General features: G+C 38.6%; 1 protein-coding gene across 1 annotated transcript in view; it reads right to left on the minus strand.

The window, feature by feature from the left end:
• LOC117429440 (coiled-coil domain-containing protein 33-like) overlaps positions 1-25452 on the minus strand; it is a 108239-nt gene that overhangs the window by 43601 nt on the left and 39186 nt on the right. Inside the window, exons 6-9 of the mRNA XM_058998543.1 lie at positions 16136-16269; positions 11760-11869; positions 5266-5367; positions 2609-2700 (exon numbers count right to left, since the gene is read on the minus strand). Coding sequence (XP_058854526.1) covers positions 2609-2700; positions 5266-5367; positions 11760-11869; positions 16136-16269 — 438 coding nt within the window. The remainder of the gene's footprint in view (positions 1-2608; positions 2701-5265; positions 5368-11759; positions 11870-16135; positions 16270-25452) is intronic.

The raw sequence follows: 25452 nt of genomic DNA on the forward strand, positions 1-25452 counted from the left end.
GATAACCTCTGGTATTATCTGGTCATTGTGATTATACGCCAATGAAAACACTGAAGTTATTTTTCGTGAAATATGTTTGTTCCCACACCATCTCCACTCTGTATATTGCACTAGCCCAAGATGACTAAAGATCAATGGATGTCCTCCATTTAAGTCATCATCTAGCAAACTAAAACAGCCAAGCAACTGAAAACACGATGCTCTGCCTGACTAGTGGAAGGAGCTGTGACTTGGTGAGGCAAACTGGCAATTTTCCCTCCCTTGCCCGTGGGAGCACAAATGCCAATGCATCGCTCCCTGTGGGCCCCCCAACCAAAACTGGCAACTCAGCGCAACCAGGATTCGAACCAGCAAGCTCCACACCACTTCTGACCGTCCCTTGCCTCTTACCTTTGGTGACTGGTAAGATATGCAATCAGGTCACCCGTTTAATCCTTGTCACCTTGACTTAATGTAGGGAACCCAGCTGAAGTTCCAGTTTTGTCCAAACTCACCACACGACATTGATATACAGTGCACTGAACCATCTCTCTCACCCTCGATAAAAGCTTTGAAAAGTTATTTTTAGCTTTTAATTAAAAGCCAGTTGACAAATTAAAAGGGTAACCTTCCATTATCTTTTTTAATTGATGCCAGGGACCTAGCGTGTATAAATCTCACACAGTGCTCACTTGTGCATTGCTAACACTGACAGCCAGGGCGCACATCTTTAGGATATACCGCAGTAGGCCACTCAAGTGCTGTCAGATTAATTGTGCCAAAGAATAGTTACGTTTTCAGAAGAACCATTTACCATTTATCATTTTCCACATCTATCACTTTTTGATAGGCCAGATACAGTGCAGGAAATAACCACCATAGCACTGTCAACTGATTATATGCACAATTCTGCAAAGAGATGTGAACTGTCAAAGACTGTCAGATGCAGATTTTACATTTCAGGGAATATAATGTGACAGGATTAGCAGAGGTTGAGACTCAGAGACAGTTTTAAAGTTCAAAATAAAGCTTTTTAATAAACACAAATACAAAATAAACAGGCACAAGGGCCAAACAAAAAGGTTTTAAAACAGAAAATAAACAAAACTTACAAAATAAGGCTTCCAGGCTGGTAGTTGCCTTCAATGGATTAGCAAAAACAAAAAAACAGCACACACAGAAAAACACAGTTGCTTCCTCTCCTAAAACTCTCTCTCCCAAATGGGAGGCTGAGGCCTCCTTTTATGTCAGGAGTCCTTAATTGAATGATTAATTGTTTGATTGCTCCCACCTGATGCAATCAACCTGGGCAGGGAGGAGAATTTAACTCCTTCCCTGCCAGTATTTCTAAGGGCAGAGCCCTGCTCTGCCACAATGAGAGATTTGTTTTAATGACTAATGATGTTACAGCAATCCATCAAAGGCCTTTGAAGCAGTTGTTAACATAAATATTCCAAACTGAAGCATAAAATATAAACAACAAAGCAAAAGATCTTCAACAGAGACCAGTGATGATAGTGCTAGTGCTAATAATAGGTAAGAACATGGATTGTATAATCTTTATTGCAGAACATGTGTTTTTTATATTTGAATCTAGAAATATACCTGTATAAACTACCTATCCAAAAATATAAAAAATGACCCTGGAATGAAATTTTAAATAACAGTATGGCGCAACTATCCTTATAAAAAGTCCCAAATAACAATAACTAAGATAACTGCGTGCAACTATTTAATGCTACCACTGCATGAAATGCCCAGCACCATCCGTTATCTTTAGTTGTTTGTTTTTTATTTGGTAATAAGTCGCTAGAAAGAGAACAACGTCAAAATTCAAATGTAATCCTTGGGTAACTGTCTGAATGCTTTTTGGTGGTGCCACAATAACAAACATAGACTTACAAAGCGCTTTTTGTGTGAGACACTGAGATACATTGAGATACAGGCCTTGGCAGTTGCAAAGGCCAAACTATAAATAAGTCTTCAAGTTAGTTTTGAAGGATTGAACAGAAACCCCAAACAGTTTGAGAAGGAGGCTGTGTGGTCCAGTGGTTAAAGAAATGGGCTTGTAACCAGGAGGTCCCCAGTTCAAATCCCACTTCAGCCACTGACTCATTGTGTGACCCTGAGAAAGTCACTTAACCTCCTTATGCTCCGTCTTTCAGGTGAGACGTAATTGTAAGTGATTCTGCAGCTGATGCATAGTTCACACACCCTAGTTTCTGTAAGTCACCTTGGATAAAGGCGTCTGCTAAATAAACTAATAATAATAATAAAAAGTACACGCTCCCTGGATAGTCTAATTCTGTGGTCCACTGATAATCCAAGACCTTGTGACCGCAGGCCACGACAGGGACATATGGAATGAGCATCTCTGCAATATAAGCAGGAGCAAGACCATGAAGGGCCTTGTAGGCCAGGAATAAAACCTTAAAAACAACCCTGCATCACACCGGATACCAATGAAGTGATTTCAGGGTGGGGTAATGTGCAACAAGCTGCAGAGTTCTGAACAAGACAAAAGTATGAACCAATCTGTCAGTATTAGTCAAGGTCAAGCAGGATCCAAGTTTGGCTATATCTCTGAGATAATTTTCAATATAATTTGTTGTACTCCAAAAGCACTTACTTGTATGACTCATAATCAGGCACAATTCGAGCCACTGATAACAGAGGACCAAGCGGTTCCAGCAATGGCTTTTCCAGAGCCTGCAGCAGCACCTGAAACCGCAACAGAACTTTGGTTAACAGCAGGAAAATGAACCTCATTCAACCCACCAAACCTGGCACTCCAAGCAGCGGGAAATAGGGCAGCATCACATGCATTAAAACTAATTTGCTATTCAATACCTCCCAGCATTAAGGAGATCGATACAAATAATTCACTGTTAAACAGGAAAAAAATCTAAGTGGGGTGATTTCATTAGCCATTATCACATAGAGGGGGTAACCTGAAGCAGTGAAGGGAAAGGGACAGGGGGAATGAAAACAAATTAGATTTTTTGGGGGGAGGAAGCGGACACAAAGAGGAAGAGACTGGTTTTTAACAAGCGGTAATGAAAATCATTGATCTGTATGGGATTGGATTAAGGCATAGGAAACCTGGGTAGAGTAATTTTTATTGGGCTATTTGTTACAACCAAACCAGTTCTGACATTACAGATGTCTGTTGTGGAACTCAAAATATAGTACTGGTAGTGCACTGATTATATTTAGAAATTCATAAAATGTCTTACTTACTCTACATATATAGTTTCCAATCTTCTGTTTTTATTTCCTATGTAGGGTGGAAATCAGTTGCAAGACTGATAAATGTGACCGATATAAACCAGTGACAATAACCAAAGTGACCAAAATGATCAGGTGCGTATCGCCCTTGACTCAAATTATCTTCTGGCTGATACAATTCAATGTGTTGGCAGTAGGTGGAGGGTGACATTAACAGGAGTGATATTACCCTTATAAATGTTTCCCATAGTAAAAGCATAGCAAAGTGTAATACATCATAGTAAAAGCATGGTAAAGCACAGGTAAGCATTGTAAAGAATAACGAGATATGGTAAAGAACAATAAACATGGCAAACCAGGGTAAACCAGGGTGTCTCAAAATCCCATTTGTATAAAAAGCTTGGGTTTTCGGACTATAACCAAACGCAATCAGAAACATCTACAGGAGGCTAGGAGTGCACGATATAAATGGAAACCAGTGCAAAATCAGGGCAGTCATTGTGTTCACCGTGTAGACAGACAGGATCAGCACATACAAATCCCCACTTTTAACACGAGGTTACACTGGAAAGCAAAGGGTTCACTGACAGTGTTATCACAGCTGAGGTGACAGCTTCAATAGTGACAAACCGATAGTTAGAAAGTATGTGGCTATAGATAATTACATTTGTTCTCCCTCACTTTTGCCTTTAGTGTGTTCTTAATCTTAATTTTATTTGCAGAATGTCCTAAAAATAGCTGCTAGCTAGTAGCGTACTGACATACTGCTGAGGTGAGCTACACAGGCGGCAGCTACAACCTGTAATCTCTTCCTGTCACGGGCAATGAATTCACTTATTGTGGCAAGAGTTTATGAATGCAAAGAGTGACAGCTGCACAGAAAAGAAAATATGATATTATAGATTCATTTTAATGCCAGGCCTGCAGTATTTAAAATCTTATTAGTTACTCATACTTATTATTATAAATGTTTGAGCATGGAATGTAATTCCTAAAAGACCAAGTAAAGGTGCCCAATGAGATTTACAGAAGTAATTTACTACTGTATTATCAATTTCCCTGTACTAAATGTATTTCCTTAAAGTAACTGTAGCTTACAAAATGGTTCCATAATGTTTCTCTGCCATGCACATCCATTCCTTATATAGGTCGCAAATATGCAGTTTTGAAAGTTTTTCATTTGCAAACATGATATCTGGTACTACACTAGGTTAAAGAAATCTCTGTTTGTATGCCATGCTTTCAGACTGTCTTGCACTTCCTGGGTCATTTCACCTGCTTCCCCTCCTGACTTACTTGCTTTCAGCCAGTAAGATGATTAGACCCAGAGGACACTGCTGGGTGAAATGTCCAAGGAAGCAAAGCAGTAACAGACTTCCTGGGAGACCAGGCAAACAAAACTGAGAACTTTCTTTAACCTAGTGTAGTACTTCAACTGCAATTTATAAATGAAGTGGTTATAATAACACAATTAAATCCTGGCCTTGTTAAGCTGAAAACGAAACGCTGACAGTGTTTCACTCTGGTGGATCCTATCAGACTAACACCTCAATGTCTTGTAAAGCTGCACAAAAATGGCATCATTCGTTCTCATGATGTAGTGAACTTTATTATGTTGATTTGTTTATTGTTGTTGAAAACTGCATTTCAAAAATGATCCTGAATATACTAAAATCGGAAGTTAATTACATTTTCGGGGTAAGTTTACTTCAACAATATGACTTAACTAAGCAAAGCAGAATAATACAACTACAATTCAAAGTTTACATGAGCAAAAACACCATGCAGTGAACGTTACAATACCACTGTATTAGCCGGAAGAAACCCTGGCATTAGCAATAACAGACCAAAGTGTTACTGCTCTTATAAAATGCTCCTTTATTATTTTGATTGGGAGTTTACTGTTTGAATGAGATCCGAACCATTAGTTGTACTCTTTTTCCACCCATTTTATAAATTCTCTTTACACTTCATTCAAGATGTAGGTCATAAAGCATCTCTGTGTATTCCTCTGATTGAAGCCCTCACGCTTGGCCACCCCTACCTTGTACATCATACCTCAAATCCAGTGAAGGAGAATCCGGGCTGCCGAGGGATGGCACTGCCTTTCCGCACCACCGTGGCGTACAGCCGCACCCCCGCGGGCACTCTCTTATGGGCCTGAAACGCAACAGGGACGTCATGCTGATTTAGGTCAACCACTGAGATAATGTTGGCAAAGGTAAGCTGTATATATTTGATTAGTGCCAACATGACTTTACTGTGTGATTTTAACTGATGTATTCAAATAAATAACTAGCAGTATGCTGAGCAACATCCATCTGCAATTTATATGATCAGGAAAATCCTTGTTAAATAAAGTTCCAGTTGTTCATGTATTGAGTCCCATCCTCACAGTCACAGAACTGGGTTCTGTGCATGCAGTAAACAGTAGTAAATGGTTACTGCAGTCTAACTACGTGTACAGTACCAGTAGGTTATTCATCTGTATTTTGAAGTTTATCCAACATTTGTAACTGCGAAACAATTCATTTCTTGTGACCTGTAATTGTTTGGGGCATGTTCTGGCCCTATACAGTAGTTGAACATAAAGGTAAGTGAATTAGAAAGAAAAATTATGATGGATTTTTTTGCGCTGAATATCGCATAACTTTGAAGACTGTTTGTCGTTTGTTATTGAATTTAGTTTCTTTAATTATTTATGACTATTGAATAAGTCTTTCTGGCTCAAATGTATGTATATGCTTTTCATATTAAGGTACCTGTCAGCAAAAGCTCATTCCATTATAACAAGTCAAATATCAAGAAAACAAATTCTTAAGAATAAAAAATATACATCTCATGGAACTGATGCTAAACACATTCCAGTGCTTATTTAATTATTCAAATGCACAAAAGACAAAAGTGTTAGCTTAATAAACATATTGTTATATTGTAAATACCAAAATGTGTTTGTAATCAGTTGTGTTACGTTTCATTCTGTTGATGTGCAATGCAGTGAGCACACAAAAATATCTTCTGCACATTCATGTTCATATTAAGAAGATCTATAAACAAATTGCTTTTTTGTTTTAATTTTGGGGTCACACAATTATATCACAACTGTAAATAGATGGTGCCATTTTCTAGTATGTGTTCAAGTTATTGTACAATTACATCACCAATTGTTTGATTAAAACCTAAACTGGACATCAATCACAGGGACAGAAACAATCATCGCTGGCTGCTATATCTCCGGTACAGGCCATCATTACAGCCCTAACCAGGAGGAACAATGAGCGGTGGTTATGGCTGACCACTCTCCAGAGTGCCCTCTATAAAAATAACAAGAAGCAAATCAATATTTACTGGGGGCATAAACAACGAGGATTGAGGAGAGCAGCACACAGCTTTATAATCCCATGGCTCATCCATCAAAACATGCAGCAGGGAGTGTGCAAGCTACTACGGCTTTGAAGAAGAGCCCGCTGTGAGGATCTGTCATGCACCCTGCGCTCTTATTGAGGTGCCTTCTGCTTTCTTTCACCTGGATGTGCTTCATCATGCTTAGTTTTCTAGTGCCGGTATTAAAATGTACAATATGTCAAAAACAGATGAGCTATTTAAAGATGAATTCCATTATAAATTACTTATTTTCAAATAAAAACAGGAAAAAATCTGTTACATACTACAGTACCGTTAAATAATGTATTACTTGAGTGAGGTTTTTTCCCCTAAAACTTTATTCCCATTTTTGAAATTATTTATGGTAAATAAAAGCTACATTATAAAAATAACTACCATTCAATAAGTAATGGGAAAGGCATTTTGAAGCTTGTGTGAATCGTATAAAAACTCATTTGAGGCAGATAATGTCCCTGAAAAATTACTGTCCACATCTCCAAATAATTGAGACATTCAGATATTCTGGTATTGATTATATATTTGCTACTGGAAATTAATATGTCAGTACGTTTCTTTGTACACATTCCATATCTACAGTACACATAGCATTATGGACTATGTATTATTAATTATGTGCCATTAAAGCTGTTAAGAACAGTATTGACTACCAGTTAGTTCTGAACCCAAGCCACTTTAAATCTTCGGAGGTGATGAGTTCTCCATAAAATGTCATGACAAAATGAGTAAGAACTGAAGGGTGGAAAGGCAGGAAGGCAGGCAGGCAACACAGAGGAATGTGTGGATACATCACCTTTCATGAAATCTATCACCAGATAAAGAAGGTGAAAAGAAACGGTTAAACCTGTTCAGCACCAGAGCCCTCATGTTCACAAGCACTGGGAAAGCAGCATGAAGGAGAGTCCAGGAGACAATGAATAATTCATCCCCAGCAGTCTTTAACTGCAGGCTGGGTCTCATTCAGCCTTGGTAGAGCAGTCTGAAGAAGAACGCTGAAGCACAGGAACAACGGGAGTGCAGCAATGAGGAAGCAGAACACGGGGGGGTGGGTGAGGGAGGTTGCGATGACTGGTGTTAATACAGTCAGTGCTGCTTCATACCTGTAGATCCCCCTGGAATGCTAACATTTAGAACCTTCTGCTAATGTGCACCATTCCAATATTGCCTAAGAAACACAGCATCCACCTAGGGAGTCCCATGAAAAAAATATAATGAGGTTGTGTCTTGCAAACGTACAACGTGTATATACATATTTATAGGGTAAAGTATTAGTACTCCCTGTGGATTCAACTACTTATTTCTTCATTTGAAGCCAGTTACTGTATATCAATATTATGCAACTGTGGGAACAGAAAGTGCAAAATACTGTTCAAGTAACAAAGGCAGACATTTTCTCAAATCAAATTCTGAAAGCAGCAACAGAGATGATCTGGGAAATTAGTGAAACTACAACAACTTCCTTAAGCTTTGTTAATCTAGCACTGACGACGAGAGAAAGAACCCTAATGTAAGCACTTTGCTGTAGTAGTCAAGACTACACGGGGATACTCCTGCTCTTTGCCATTGCCCTGCTTGATTTTCAGGTAAACATGCTCAACAGGAGTGTCTCAGACTTCATTAAAAGATGACAGCTGATAAAACTGTTAGGAACACCCACGAACATTGAGGGAATTGACACTAAATAACCAATGTGGTCAAAGGTAGTGTACAGTAAGACCATGAGTTACAGTACACAACTCTTCTTTTGAATGCAAATCATAGGTGGTTTATACTGTATATCACCCACCACAAGAAAACACCTCTGCCTCTGTAAGCTGCCCAGAGCTGCGTTGTCCTCCGACGCTGTAGCTCTGGGTTGGCTGCATGGCGGGCCTGCAGAGTGAAAAGAAGCAGTTGGCTGACGGCACACATTTCAGAGGACAGCATGAGTTCATCTTCGCCGCTCCTGAGTCAGCGCAGGGGTGGTAGCGGTGAGCTGACCCTGAAATACAACTGGATATTTCAAATTGGGAGAAGAACGGTGTAAAACCAATCAGCGACTACTAGATTTTAAAAAAGTAAAATAAAAAAAATGGCTTGCCTCAAAGCAGTGTGTTTATTCTTGTGAAATGTTTCAAGAAAATGAACAGAGCCCCGGGATCAGAGTTAATCAGTTTCTTATTTGTCCTGATCGTAGCTGTCAAAACAAATATTGCAGGCTACATTTCCCCTGCCAGTCTGCTGTGTGCGTGACCATTGCCTCCCCTCCGGAAACAAGGACAGCTGAGAAAATGCACAGTACCCATAACTGGGTAACTATGGCTTCACTGCAGGGTAAGTAAAAATGCAAGACTCTGTTTAAGTGCAGTGCTTACCAGACTATTAATAATTCAGATGTTGTTGTTCATGTCATACAGACCAGCTGCTAAGAGTATACAATCTTATATACCTCACCTGTGGGGGAAAAAGCTTCAACATAGATTAGTGTCAGGGGTAGTGGAAGTCCAGCAACTAACTGTTTACTATGTGTGTTACTGCAACTCTGTTTACACATGTTTGTATGAAAGCATTTGAACCATTATGACTTCTGAATACTTAGTAGGTGATCTGAACTGTTGTATACAGCTTCATGGCGAGGGAACAAAAACATTTTTATAGTAAAAATCTGTAGCTGTAAAGGATTTACAAACCCTGTGAACTGAGGTCCTGTAAACAGCAGCGGTTTAAACATGAAAATGAACAGTTTTATTATTCTTACTATTTAAAAACTATTCTGTTTTAGGTATAACTAGGAAATGTATTCTGTAAAAAAAAAAAAAAAAAAAGTCTATCATGTGTCCTGAGGTGGGATCAGCAGAACACTGGTTCTTGTTAGGGTGTCTCAAAGTTTGCACGGTGCCTACAATTTCTATACGTCACACAATATAGGGGAATGAAACAGAAACATATTTTCCCTAAAACACCCCACAAACAGAATGATTTGAGAGTGCCCATTGGTGGGATTTGTTGTGTTAAGTAAAGACTCTTCTAGTTAAAATATGGTTTTCTTTAAAGCTTAATATTGTGAGGAATATGACAAAAAAAATTGAAATGTTGTCCACGCCACCACAAGCCCAACCCAACCCCCCCCCCCCGGCACCGCACCGCATCACAATTATAAACAATGTGATTTCAAGTGGCCTAGGGCATTACTGTGGACAACAAGACTTGATCAATGTATGTTATAACCCTAATCGAACTAATAACCCCCACCCTCATACAATAATGAACAAGCATAGACACGTTAGGAAATGTGGCATCCCAGCCACCAGGTGGGGCTATACCTAAAGAGAAAGGTAGAAGCTGCCGCTGTTGATGTTATGTTACTATGCAAGCCTGTTGAACAAATGTTACTGCAGCTCAATACAACTTTCCTGAAGCTCATTACTTACCGTACCTAAACACACATCTAAATTCATTGGAATGTTTTAAACACTCGTAGACATAAGACAAATAGATATTGTTCCTGTTAAAAAAACTCCAACAATCTTTTTTTTTTTTTTTTTTAGATTTTCATTTTAATAAACTCAGATTACATAGCCATGGGTCAGTACCCATGCTGTAGGATACTAATATAAACCCAATATCAATACTTTATGAAGAAAGTATGAGCGTGTACACGCTTATGCAAACACCACTTAAATAACATCATTTGGCACTTGGCCTTGCAGTATACTCAATGAATGCTACTTTCACCTAAGGGATAGCAAAAAGCATTGGTTATGCATGACTTGCCCTCCACATTGAAAATGCTCTTTGATGAATTCAGCCTGTGGCTACATATACCTTCCACTTCTGCAGCCCCTGTTTAATACCAACAGAGTTGTAGCTCCTCAGTCTCCCGCTGTGCTCAAGCATATGGATAATGTGCTTTACTAAATCACAGGTTTAGTAAACTACAATTTGAGATTGTGTCTTTCTTCATAAAGACTTAGGAAAAAGCACTATCGAGTGGTACTGGGTATAACGTACTGTACAACGTCATTTACAAAAGACTGCGTAGATAATGGTGATATATATATATACCCTTGTTTTTTTTCTCCCCAATTAATAATGTCCAGTCATGTTTTAATTCCCCACAACAGCTAACTAGAAGACTAGCTCTACCACCGCTACGCTCCCCTGCCTCCAAAGCCCGCTCCTTCTCCACCCTTGCTCCGCAGTGGTGGAATGACCTTCCTACAGATGTCAGGACTGCCCAGTCCCTGACCACATTCCGGCGCCTCATTAAGACTCACCTCTTCAAAGAGCGCCTGTAGAACTCCTCTGTTTGTATCCTGGGACACTATCACCCTTCATGTAAATGTGCTTTATTTTGCTCTTATCAGCCCCTATTTTACTGCATTTAATCCTGTACTTCAGAATACTGTAATCTGCCAAATTTTTAACCTGTAGTACTTTGTATTTAATCATATCCTGATGTAACTATCACTATTTAATCATATCCTGATGTAACTATCACTATTACCTGCTGTATTATTGAATTGTGGTTTGTCAAACTTGTACTTTACTTGAACAAAAGTTATTGTATTTCTTGCTCTTATTGTATTACTTGTATTGTAACGCTTGAAATGTTTTTGCTTACGATTGTAAGTCGCCCTGGATAAGGGCGTCTGCTAAGAAATAAATAATAATAATAATGCAGTTGTCTCACTTCCAAGCCAATAGCATTGTCTGGTCTGTCCCCAGGCAGTCTCCGAGTAGCCAACTGCATCACCAAGAAATGCTGTATCTGTGCTGGCTACTACAGAACAACATTTAGATATCCACCAATTTTAGTTTGAATTATGCATTGGGCTTCTGTTATTCAGCATATATTTATTCCCCTTTCTTTCTTTATTTTTAAACCTGTTCAGGCTCTTTGTAGATGGCCCAAATACTGTGTTTATCTGGGCTTTTTAAAAATAAGATTCAAATTGAACGAAAGGAAGGAAGGAAGTGTGAACGTTTTAAATCTAGCTAGAGATACAGATTAGACAAATGTATGGACAGACAGACGCATCAGATAATGTCAACACCAAGTTTCATAACAACCGGATACACGGTTTTCCAGATATATGAAATAATAAAGTGTGACATACACACAGAAGGATCTCCAGTACAATGTAAAGGGGTCATGAAACAGTACTGACCTGCACAAGTTCCATGTGATAGTGGTGGAAGGGCTGCAGGTAGTGGATTGGGAGCCGGTAACTGGCCAGTAGCTCTTTGGTTCGGCTGTCTGCTACATTCAGGATCACCACTGGAGGGTTTAGGGAAAAAATAAGGAAAGGCATGTGGTGGGCACCCCCATTTTAACTCATTAAGTTTGGGGTGGCTCCAAGAATTTTGCAGCATCATTAATATTGTAAATAAATAAAATATAAAAGGAACATTTGTCTATGACCACTTGAATCCTCTTGAATGTAAACTCATAGCCCCCTAATGTTTCTCACATGATGTACAGATCTGTAACTGCGAACATAATACCGGCAAAATTTTTGTAAAACAACTGCAGTTTTAATTTGATCATTTTACCATGCATTGGGCTGGCTTCTGCTACAGTACATGCTATATATGCCACCTGGAAATCCCTAGGATAAAGCTACAGCCTATATCAGGCCAGCAACACTTCCCTCACATCTTTCTAGCTGATTAATTCTATGGCTGGATTTGACAATCAACTGTGGATTTGTCAAAGAAGCTCCCCTTCAAGACAACGGTTTGTTTCACATTTTGTCTTTGCAATACACTTTACAAAATAACCTTGAAAGCAAGTAAACTAAAAAAATGGCACCTGCTGACACAATTTTGACTAGTAAAGCGGAGCGCCTTCAGGTGAAGAGGTGACTCAATACGGAAGTGAGTGGAACAATACTATAATGTGATTAGGGTGGCACAGAGGGTTAATGTGATGGCCTTTCACCTCTGGAGTTTGCATACAGCTTATGTCATGGAAGGAGTTTAGTGGTCTTGACTTAGTAGCTACCAGTACAGTCATTTACATCACAAAATCACCAGGCCAAAGAGTGAACAGGTTTCTCACACCCAAAGTAAATAGTCCCTTCAGCACACAATATAAAAATCAAATACTGTACACACATTTACCATAATGTGTGCGTTTTTTTTATTATGAAAACTGTAAGATCTATGAATTGGTGGCAATACATATTAGGTAAGTTCTACTGGAATGATTTTAAATGTTTCAAGGAGTAGAATCCCACCATGGCATGCCTGTCTATCCTAGACTCCTCTGTCCTCCAATAAGGCCACTTTCCCAACCCTGTAAATAAAGGCGCTAAATAAAGGCGCTCAGAACGAGTTTACGTCACCAAACCAAACAAAGACACAATCAGCTCTGTTCAAAATGCTGTTTTGAATCTCCAGCCCCCCATCAGCATGCTGATCACATCCAAGCAATCATTCTGCCTGCTCTTTGGGAAAAGCTATTAAGCCCAATGTGTAATTATTTTGTCACTTAACAGCCTGAAATCACGCTGCTAAAATAATCAGCTCCACGCACTGCAATTATTATCAATAGCAAGGATTTTCAGGGCAGCAGACTCGTGGAGCAGGGAAAGCAATTTCAGAGAGATAGTTTTCTCTTCTTTTTGTTGCAGAGAAGCAGAAAAAAAAGAGAAGATGCTTTCTGTTATTATTCATTATTCTGCGTGGCAGAGAACAAAGCTGGCTCAACCACCACCGTTTAAATGACCTTGGTTTAACCACTTGTTTCCTTTTAGTCCCAACCCTACAAAAAACATGTTGATCTAATTAGTCTTTCCTTTATTATTATTATTATTATTATTATTATTATTATTATTATTATCCTCAATAATCATCTCAGCCAATCAGGTCCTGAGTAGAGAGGTCATTATCAAACTGGTAGATGCCCTCTAAAAGCAGAATCTTGTAACTGGCTTTAAAACGATGACATACATTTCAAGTAGCTTAAGCAACCCCGTTCAAAATATTACAAACATATTTAAAAAACATCTTCATACACAAAAGCGTGTGTGTGCTTTACAATATCATTAATATCTTTCGCAGTGGTCATTATCTGTAAATAACTGACCTTGTCTTTCGTTAAATGAAACTGTCACTGAGGTCAATTATCTAGCTGCTGAGACGTTGTTGTTGTTGTTACCAATTCTATTATTGTTTTTCTAAAGTTATAGTTTAGTTTTAGATTAGTTGTTAAAGGCTTCCAATGTATTTGCAGTCAGGAAAGATAACGCTCTATGTGCGCCTCCACCTTTTCTTATCTGTGTGTAAAACATACAAGGAGGAATCTCACAGGGAATGATAATGTAATGTTACAGTTGGGCAACCTTGCAGGAAATAATATCTATTGGTGCCCACCCAGTAGAAAGTATAGAAACAGGGGTCAATAATAATCTGGATAACAAATCACATCTTCACCATATACAATCTGTTTCATTGGTATCACTAGGATTTTAATGGATTACTACAGAAAAACACCTTATAGTTTTGGGACTTTTAGGTGTACAGTTCTTAACGTATTAATGTATGTTTTAACTTTCTGAATGTATTGTGTCTTTTTATTCTACTAATCCTGCAAGCGCCTACTTCCATAAGTTATATTCTTTTTTTAAAATTTATATTGGTAACTAAAATGTATGCATGGCTGTAAATGAATTACAGTGATTACATTGGGAAGCAACTGCAGGAGCTTGTTAAAAAAAAAAAAAAAAGTTTATAACCATGAAGTAAAACAGATCTGTAAAACGATCTGTACATATGAGGATAAAATGATGTAATGTAACAGTGGGACAAATCGTGTTTACTGCAATAGAACTTAATTGAGAGAATCATAGAATACAGCTGTGTGCCAACTGTACAGAGACGAGACACTGTCCTGTGTGTGGTTTATATTATAGGCTGACACAGTAAAACAGCTCATTTTTATTGAACAACACCTCTAACGATGCTTTAATGAGCGAATCATGGTGTACTCGCTGCCGACAACATGTTTGACTGAAGCCTGTGCCACTTTCGTGAGCACTAAATTTAACAGAAACTTGGCCTTCACATGGGAAATAAAAAAAAAAAAGGTTCAAATTACAACTGCATCACAAAGTCTACTGTAATTGAAGATGCCTTTAGTTTGAACAAGACTGGGAGATTTAAGATGTTTTCATTTCTGGACCTATTAGAGTCTGTCACTCCCAAGCCAGGAGATGAGTCGATTGCCCTGTCCCAGGCTCAGATTATGTTTCAGATGATACGCAATCAATACGCCAGCGATGATATACTTCAGGAAAGAAGCATCTCTCAAGATCTTTTCAATCGGTTTCAGATAAAATCCCAGCCCAGGCAATAGCCCTTCTTTTTGGATGATTGCTTTACAGCGTCAGCTCACTAATAACACCTTTTATCAAAGACATGCTGCCAGTTTTAACTTGGGGTGGTGTTGGTGGCTTTGTACAGTACATTGATTAAAGATGGAATAACCATGGCTTAAAAATAAGAATAATATGTCTAGTACAGTACAGATAATTCATAAATGTATCTTTGGTAAAATCTGACATTCTTTGTATTCATCACCGCTAGATGACTTTACCATGGCTTTATGCACAGGTTTGGGGGACATTTATTATTGCCACAGGTCTCAAATGATCAGTTTCAGCTCCTCAGTAAGTGGAGACTTTCTTCTTGTCCCCACCAATTGTAAGTGGCTGAAGACAACAAAACAATTCCCTAAATCATACCAGCTGTGCACGTTTATTCACTGGTCTCAAATGTGCAGTTTTGAAAGAACCACATGTTAGAGAAAACATGTATTTTGATTTTAAAAACAATTCTAACACTTCAAAAGTCTTCTTGCTTTACTTTGAGAAAGTCTGTGACTGTTTCACTTTAAAGTCATTTGACCCCAGAAGTGGGGTCAAAGCATGCTACTGGCTGTAAAGTATCCGAGTCAATAGTGGAAGATGATGGTTGGTTAATGGACAGGAAAGCAGGCGTTGAAAGGTGAAATTACCAAGGAAGTGCATCACGGCCCTAAGCAAGGATTGCAATCTGAGATTACTTTAACCTCATGTAGTAGAAATGAATTGTTTTTTTTTAAAAAAACTAAAAATCTGATACCTTCAGCATATGGTGATTATAAGTGCAAGGCAGCTAAGATTTATGGAATTATTGTGTGAGCTACAATTATTACACCTCATTCCAGCAATGCTCAATTGGAACCGGAGAACTGGAACTTATGTTCCAGCCCAGTGTTATAACATTGAATTAAAATCCACATTTATTTATGCCAATAGTGAAATATTATTACAATATCATTGGAACCACTGTGCATTACATATACAAGTCTTGTTCTAGGAGTACAAAATTCAACATACAGTATAATAAATACAAATCTAACATTTGATGTAAATATGCCTGTTCCTGCATAAGGGCACACATCTTTTTTGGCAATACGTTTGGTGTAATGAACAGCCTGGATAAATCACCCTTGCCCCTCCTCTGGATCGAGTCCCACTCATTGTATCAGAGAGCTCACCTTCATCCTTGACGTCCTCTTGAGCCACCTCCACCGTCACCTTCTCCTCCCACGATGGGGAGTGCGTGGGCTGCATGGTGGCGTGGGTCACTCCCTGAGCACTCTGCTTCTGCTTCTCATCCGTGCCACTCTTGCTGCATGGATTCAAAAGCTTTATTCAGAAGGATTGTTAAAAGGTGCTCATTGTGTGGCGAGACGGCATGAAAGTGTAGTATGGGGGAAAACTATTGGGAACTGAAAAAATGCTTTTAGGAATATACAAATGAATGCAATAAACAGAGCATGGGCGTGCATTGGATAAAGGTAACATTGATAGTTTAATGCTGCATCTTATGGTGAAGATGAATTAAAAAAAAAATAATTATTGCAGGATTTGAAATGGCATTTAATGAACAGTAGTTTACAAACATGGGCATGCATTTAAAAAATATATAATAATATCTTGCATCTCAAAGCTTGCATATGGGTAGGATAATAAATGTAAAACATTTTAATTTAATGTTTTTTTTCTCAGGTAAAAATGATTTAAATTCAGCCCATATTCTGTACATTTATGAAGCCATAACATTGTCTACTTTGTCTTAAATTGTTTTCTATTAGTTTTACTGTCCATCTGTAAGAGTGAGGTTATGCATGTGTAGTATTCCATACAGATATCAAATAAATAAATACAATATTGCATACATACATTTTATTGTTTTTACATACTTCAGGGTGAAGTGTTTTTATAATAGATTTTACATATTAAAAAAAAAAAAATACATAACTAAAAACACCAGAACTTGGAGGTCCTGTATATTCTCCTCCTTGTCATTTTTAATCTTTAAACAACATAATCTTTTAATATTTATCACCTCTCATAATGCTAAAGAACATAATGAAGAATTTGTTCCGAGGGTGTGCACATAAAGAAAAATATGCAAAGTAAGAATGACTTTAAAATTAGCTACATTTCACAAGTGGACCTGCATAGGGCTTGATACACATGGAAAAAAGATGACAATAGCAAATATACCTTATGGTAGTTCCACAGTAAATATTTCATTTTTGGCTGTCAATTGTAGGCAAAATTCCCATCTTATAGACCTGTCTTTCATTGTGTAGGATAATAATGTAAAATGTTTTCTGCCTGAAACGAAGCAGCCAAATGTTGCACTTTTTAGAATTAAACCTTTACATAAAAAGGGAATCCGTTTCGTAATCCCTGTTTAAATCACACAAATGCCTCCCCAATCCTCTACTCAATTTATAAAACAAACACAGCCTTCTTTCTTCAGAAGCCTAAGCCTTCTTAACAGAGCCCGCTTGGAGCCACCCTCCTGCCCCATCTCTCCTTGCAAGACCTCAGGAGACCCGGCACGCTTAATCTGCCTCATTGAATGCGTGGGCTCTGTTGTAGGATCAGTGGGCTACAGAAGAGCCTCTCCCCTCCCAAATGCTGTCACAGGAACAGTTTCAAGCAGGCCAGCTAATATAATGAGCGTCACTTCTGCTAATCAGCTGGAATCGATGTGGCGCACAGTCCTGTTTGTGGGAGCCCTTTCATTCCTACACTAGCAGATTTGGAAAATGAATTATGAGACTTGTTTACATCCGTCTGAAGTCAGCTGTGTCCTGTTTTGACCCAATTGCTTCAGGGTTTGCAAAATCGTACATTCAAAACATTTCCCTGTGCAGTGCTTCAGTGGTATACATTAAAGATCATCTTGGTATGAAACACCAGGGTTATCTTAACTAATGCATTCATGTTGTTTAGCTTTACCTTGAAGCATTTTCTGTCTTCACATACAGCTCTTAGATTCATGTCTATCCTTCAAGTACATCTGGTACACCAGTGTGTCGATACCTGTACCCCTGTAACACTCTGCCTGTCCTGGATGCTAGTGGAACATGTGTTCCATATGGTATTTCCTAATGATATGTATACATTACATTTAGTGTGGCCAATTATTTTACCCCAGTTTTGGCCCCCAATTTAGAATGTTCCTCACTGCAGCAATGCCCCCAATAGCTCTGATCCCACTACCAAACACTACCAAGCCAAATGCCTCTTTATACCCAGGAGCTCTACAGCGGATATCGGCCAGCCCTGCAGGTGTCTGCTCTGAGCTCACTGAGGGCCTGGCCAGTAGGGTCTGCTGGAGCGCGGTGAGGGATGCCCGGCTAAGATTAGCAACTTTGCACAGCCAGGACGTGAACCTTCACTCTGCTGACTGTATGACTCACCCTGCACACCATGCAGTCATGCCTTTACCAGTCGAGCCACTCTAGCACCTGTTACTGGTGTTGTTTTTCAGCTCTGTCCTAAAACAAACTGGAAAGACTGATTTCTGCCAGTCCACAGTCCACTGATTTCAAATCCCTTTCAATTCAGAGCAAATGGAAACGAGGTACAGCGCAGTGCAGCCTTTGTCCTTTTAGTGATCGTCGTAACAGAGATATGCGATTGTATTTCTCATTCACAATTAACCCTTCAAATAAATAGGCATTCGCTCTTGTGACAGTCTGGCTCGCAGTGGTGAGGTTGATGACGTCACGGACCAGGAAGTAACTGAAACCAAAACAGTGGATGGGCGGGTGAAGCTGAATGCAATGGCACTCAGCGTGTTTAATAAACAAAACAAATGATTTTAACAAAACAAAAAGGCACAAGGGCCAAACGAATAAACAAATACTGTTTAGCAGTCGTTTTTAACTGTCGTTATTTTTTTGCTCGCTCTCTCCTCTCCCCGTACTCTCCTCTGTACATTCCACCCCGAGTGCAGAGAGCTGCAGGTTATATACTCTGGCCGAGGGATTAACTAGTTGTTAATTATCTTATTAGCCCTCGGCCAGAGTCTGCACGCGTTTGGTAAGGATGCATGACTGTCAGCTAGTTAAATAATCACTAGCTGATCAGTCATGCATCCTCACGAGGTTTCTAAATATAATAATAAAAGACGCGGCGCTTTTATCCGCGCCGCAAACAATAACACAAATAATAATAAATAAATACATAGGGGCGGGACACTCCGCCACAGCTCTCTATTCTGCACTGATTTTATTTCCTCTTGTATTCAAACACAACCGTAACTGAACTGCCAATGTACCTTCTTGTGACAGTTAACTGCCAGACGAGAACACCCTCTAATCTAATGCTTACAGTATTTAACCCTTTAGCATACAAAGTGCTGTCAAGCCCATCGAATGAATAAGACTAAATAAGCTGTTACTAAACTGTCACAAATTCACAACATGGATACCGAGTGAAAAGAAGAGTCAATGAAAGTATAACAAGCTGGGAGAAAAGCTAAAATTGATGCAGTTAATAAGCAAGAAAGCAAGCAAGCTACGGTAACAGCATGGGGCAAGTCTCCTGCTCTGGTATCCCTGGGGTTAAACATATTCTAAATGTAACCTGACAGTTTACTTGTAGCTTTAAAAGCAAACTTGTGCCAATGCAATTCCCTTTGTGCACAAACACTGAATCCGGTTTATTAAAATTAGCAATAACACTGTCTCACATTGAGCCACATCTGCTACTGTTCCTGGCTAAACTGTAGGATGTGGAAGAGCCAAAAGTGCTAGAGTGGGAAATATCAGCTATCAAAAATAATGTGTTAGTAACAAAGTCTGATACCATCCACACAGTTGCCAGCATAATTGTCTGAGGTTTATGCTTTAACTTTTTTAACTTTCAAAGTTTTAAACTCTACTGAAGTGCAAGATCCACAGATCAGACATAGTTGAATTTTGTTTTCAGCTGTTTTGTTGTGGTGGTTCTATTCAGTTTCAAGAAGACATCAGCAATGATCAAAGTGAGAGGGAGAGAATCATAGAACACAGCTGTGTACCAAATGAGAAAACACTTGGTAGACAGCTGTAGGTCTCCTGTTTGAGAACCACAGGGTTAGATCAATGGAAGAGACCTCAAGATCTCAAAATACAGAAACCTTAAAACATGCACTCAATATGGTAGCCACACTGGCCAATGTCAAAGTCACTGGCACATTCAGCATATAGTGTTTATAATAGTCACATGTGTCTGACAGTGTGGCAGCTTTGTAAAGTCACGATAGCCATGTTCGAATTTGACCTAGACTAGAGAATCATAGAATAATGATGTGCAAAGAATATGAAGGCAGTATCTGAAAACACCTGGTGTTTATGATCTGGAAACCACCAAGGAGTTATTTTAATGATCTAAACAGTGGAAATAAATAGCGCCACCCTTTAACTGTACATAGATCCTGCTGGGGTGTCCACTGTAGGTGGGATTTATTTACCGACATATAATAATACAAATATAGTGAAATGAATCCTACAAAAAATCAGGGTACAATTACATGATTACTACTGATACACATTAATACTACATCACAAAGTCACCATTGATAATTACAAAGATAAAGCTTTAATGCATGGAATAGCTTCTTAAATAGACCTTATTGAGTCTTCTGAATAAGCTTTTCTCATAAGAAATGTTGTCACCATCGTTGAGAAAAGAAACAACAAGCAAAAACATACAAAACAGTACAGGCTTCAAACTTCAAAAGCAGTCTTCACAGGGTATCTTAAGACAGCAGCCGTAACCTGTATTGTGGGTCTATCAAAAATTTCTTAGAAGTTGTCTTTATGAGTTACTACTGATAAAAGATGTAGTAAATAGTCAGTATTTTAAGATGCGATAATGCAGTTTTAAAAAAAAAAAAAGCCTGTCTTATTTCCTGCAATGTTTGCAGTCACAAATGATACTGCATCTTTTAACAAGCTAAGGAATGTCAACCTGCATTAACGTTGAGAGAAATGAGCACTCGGAGGAGCGGAGCAGTGCCGGGAAGAGATTCATTAAATTTACATCCTCCGCTTGCTGCTCCCGACTGAATGCAAATGGGAAGGAGAGGCTGACAGGCTGCCACAGTCTCTCCAGCTGACTCAACTTGAACTGGAGAACAGAACATCTTATAACCCAGACTCTTACTAAAGTTCTAGTTAACAACATCATTTCGTTAAATCTCACCTTTTGTGAACTTCCTTTTGCTCTATAAGTGTTAAAGGGGAAGGTTTGAAAGCAACTATTGTCATAGGAAACATTTATTAAGCAGTAACACCCAATGCAGCAGTCGTTAACTTCTAGATACTGTAATTGACTGTGGTGACAGTTTTCTTTAGGCTTAGGCTTGAAATGTATAAAGCAGCCATGTTTTTACTAGTTGAGCCTTTAATAAGTACAACACCATGACTAATGTTCTGAAAAAATTAAATTATCAAAATGACTAAAGATAACATTCCGCTTTATCCATTTTTTAAATTTGTACAAGATCTGTCATGATTGATTTACATGTTTGATGAGTGAAAAATGTTCATGGCAGAAGAACATGGATCAAATTTCATTTGAAACCCAGAAGCTCATAATTATCATTCAGAATGTAAATTAGGCCAGTAATGAATAACGTCTCGCCAAACACCAAACGCTACAAAAGCTGCAGACTGCTTGATATTCAGAATAGGAACAAATCAACACATTAAAACAACAAGGTTAAATCTAGGAGTCTTGGCATCTGTGGGATTGTTAATTATGTAAAATATCTTGCTTTGCCAGTTCTAAGAATTGATAACAAAAAATAAGCAATCATGAAATATTACTGCATTTGAGCTCTGCTGTATTTTTTTGTATTGAATATGACATTGAAAAGCAATCAGGGTGAAGGTTTACAGTCCTATAACCCTGGAATATACAATGCAAAGTCACAGGGTATAAAACAGTCCTTTAAAGAGTAGGTTGTTTTTAGTGAGGCTACGCAGTCTCTTTTCTCCTGTGCAGCTGGATTACACACCTTTCCAGGTAGCTGTGAATACAGTAGCCTTTACAGGTCTAGGCACACACTCAATCACTGCCTATTTAGAAAAGCAGTGTGACATCCCTCGCCTTCTCCACTTCAGATTGCAAAAGCTCCTAGTTTTCCAGTATTTCATTGTCTATTATTGGACTTTGCTGTTCCCTGCTGTTTCCAGCCTGGCAGGGTTTCTAAACTACTTTAAATGACTGGCTCAGACAAACTGTTTACTGGAATCTACCACATAGAACAGAAAGCTCCAACAAACCTCCCCTAGCAGGGCTCATTCCACATAGTAGAAATACAAGGCAGGATCTGCCTTAATCTCATTTTAAATATGCAAGACAAACATGAGACCCTCGCAGATGCAAATGTCACACCATTGCTTCCTGGTATTGGCATGGCAATCCAGCCATTTCATCCAGTGACAAATTTAATCCAGCCATTTCATGCAGTGACAAATTTAATCCAGCCATTTCATCCAGTGACAAATTTAATCCAGCCATTTCATCCAGTGACAAATTTAATCCAGCCATTTCATCCAGTGACGAATGTAATCCAGCCATTTCATCCAGTGACAAATTTAATCCAGCCATTTCATCCAGTGACAAATTTAATCCAGCCATTTCATCCAGTGACGAATGTAATCCAGCCATTTCATCCAGTGACAAATTTAATCCAGCCATTTCTTCCAGTGACGAATGTAATCTGGCCTACTCATGTGAGGAATTTCCCCCTGTAACAACTGTCCTGCGGGCGAGTTACAGGTACGTGAAGAATCTGTAAAGGTGAATCATGTGACATATTCGGATTGCAAGGCTTATTGTATAATTATCTTTAAATAAGTGATTTATATTTTTAAACTAAATTACTTAATTAAATCACATGTATTTGTACCCGTGAAGGTTTTTTTTTTTACTTGTAATAGTTTTACAATAAATGTGTATGTGCTGTAATTAAATGCACTGACATGAATGTATGACTTGGTATCTTGTTTTTCTGCGATGTCACAGCAGGAACTCATCCCTTCCTGTAACTATCACGGTCTGACTACAGATAGATCACTGGATTAAAACTGCAGCATATTATATGGTGTTGTATTTGGAATACCTGCATCTACCTAATTATAAAAAAAGAAAAAGATAACTAAATATCTTCCAAACCACAGATAATTGAAAGCCCTGTTAATAGGGCCTTCACTCATATTACCATAATACACAATACCCATGTGGTCCTAAAATGATGCGCAGCAACAGATGCAACTGAGAAGCATTTGTAAGGAAACTATCTTGGACAAATGCAGCAGACACAATTGCAGAACCAAATTACCTACTTCCATTTCCAGATTTCTGTCTATCTGTTCATTTTTCAATCTAGAAATCTACAGACAACTTTCCCTAGGGGCATTATGGAGTAGAAGCAGCGGTTATAACACCTGGCTGATGTAAAAATAGGTTAGGAAAGTACATTTTTAGATTGCATTCGAAAAATATATAATATTATGTTTGAACATAACAGTAGCTAGTTCAGCATTACACCTGTAGCATTTGTCTAAGATACTGTATTTCGATTGACTGATGCATTGGTTCGGTTTTGCCTGTACTGGACCTGTCTGACACAGGATTTCCACTGACAGAATCACTACAATAAGTTTGTTTCAGCTAGCAGGAATTGTATAGGTTTTCTGATAAGAATTATTAGGGACATCCAAATGCTGTGAAGTTTGCCCTTCACCGATATAAAACTGTAATCGTAAATGCTCTGTAAGGTTACAGAGCGTTTTAAAACACATGTTTCAACCCTAAACCAGTAGAGATATGCTTCTTAAATAATTGAAACAAGCTAGCTTTAAAACATTACTTAAATAAAGCCCTGGTTAATGTTTCCTGTTAAATGAAAAGTCACAAAGCAGATCTAGACCCCACTTCACTGTAAACAAACAGTAGAGGATAAAAAAGCATCAATCATTAAAAAGGTGCTCCTGGGATTCTGCAATGCTGCTGCAGACAGAGACTGCCACAGGGTGCAAAGCTACATCAGTGCACGTACAAGCAGAACCATTAAGATGAACACTTGCAGATTTCCTCTAAAAGGAACTCTATGAATTAGTTTATAGACTAGTATTGTTTCATGAAGTTTTCTCCAGAGAAAGTCTAAATGAAATTAGATGAAAAGGAGGCACACCTATTCCAGTAATTTCAGCAAATTTTTTTGCAGTGGTTATAGGAATTGTATGTGTAAGTGGTAGTGTCTGATACACCGTCCCTTGAGTTTTGTGTTCTGCATGACTGTTAAAATTAATTGAATTAAAAAGAAAAAGGCTGATTCACAGTTCAGTTGACTCATCGGTTTATCTAATAAAAGTTATGTCTAATAAAAGGAGTTCTGTTCATTTTTTTTAACCAGAATGAACTGTCCCAGTTCCCAGTTCTTGGTGGTCATTCTTACTCATCAGCAGCTGCTGGAACTCCAGCAGGGATGCGGGTTCAATGAGCTCTGTTTCCTATAACGAGGGGAGCTGGGGTCCTTGAGTTTATAGTTACAGCCTCAAGGCTTCAGAGACACAGGGAGCCTCCTCAGAAATGAGAAGGAGCCCTGTGACCTAACGGGAGCTTTGCAAGATGTTTTGTTTGTACACTGGTGCTGTTTCCCTTCCGCCCCTATCCACTCAGTGTCTGTGTGTGTATCCATGGGCGACGCTGGGCCTGGGGAGGCAAAACAAAGCCTGTTCTTAGGATCCCTACAATGCGAGTAACCTCCTCTATTCTTTCTTTCATCCTTTCTTTCTGCCTCTAACCCTGTTCTTGGGATCCCTACAATGTGAGTAACCGCTTATATTCTTTCGTTCATCCTTTCTTTCTGCCTCTCTATCTTCCTCTTGTAGCTGCAGTATATCAGGGTCTCATTGTCTTTTACTTTAAAAAAGAAAGTTTACAAATTCAAGAAGGTCTATATTTCCATTTACTGTACAGGTATTGCCCCCATACTGTAATCAAACATTCATTCATCCAACTAGAAACCCAGGTGGTAAATGTTTCTGCTATGCCCTCATCAGCTGTCTGACAAAATAAGTACTTCAAATAGTTATACTGAATCATGTTTAACTTGCATCTAAAACTAACAGTAATACGTAAGTTACCTCGACAAAAAAGAACCCTACAAATAATAGAACTGAGTAAAGACATTGCTGTTTCTCTCTCTTTCTTTCTTTACTCTGTATGTCTGCTTCTTTCCCATATAAAAAAAAAACACAAGACATGCATGCAATCCTTCCTTATCATTGCATGCTCCTTGCATAGTTCTTGCTTTAAAACTTGCATTCATGGTCTTGCATGTCTTTTTTGATCCAAACATTTTTCTTGCATTTTTCTTGGTATGGGTTTATCTTGCCTCACTCTTCAATTTTCAAGCTCAGCATTCAGAGCACCATTGAATTGCAGAGTGGTACTGAATTATAATTAAAGTATGTTATACATGATCTTATAAAACGATATAGTCCAG

Source organism: Acipenser ruthenus, chromosome 24, assembly GCF_902713425.1.
Source record: "Acipenser ruthenus chromosome 24, fAciRut3.2 maternal haplotype, whole genome shotgun sequence".
NCBI lineage: Eukaryota > Metazoa > Chordata > Actinopteri > Acipenseriformes > Acipenseridae > Acipenser > Acipenser ruthenus.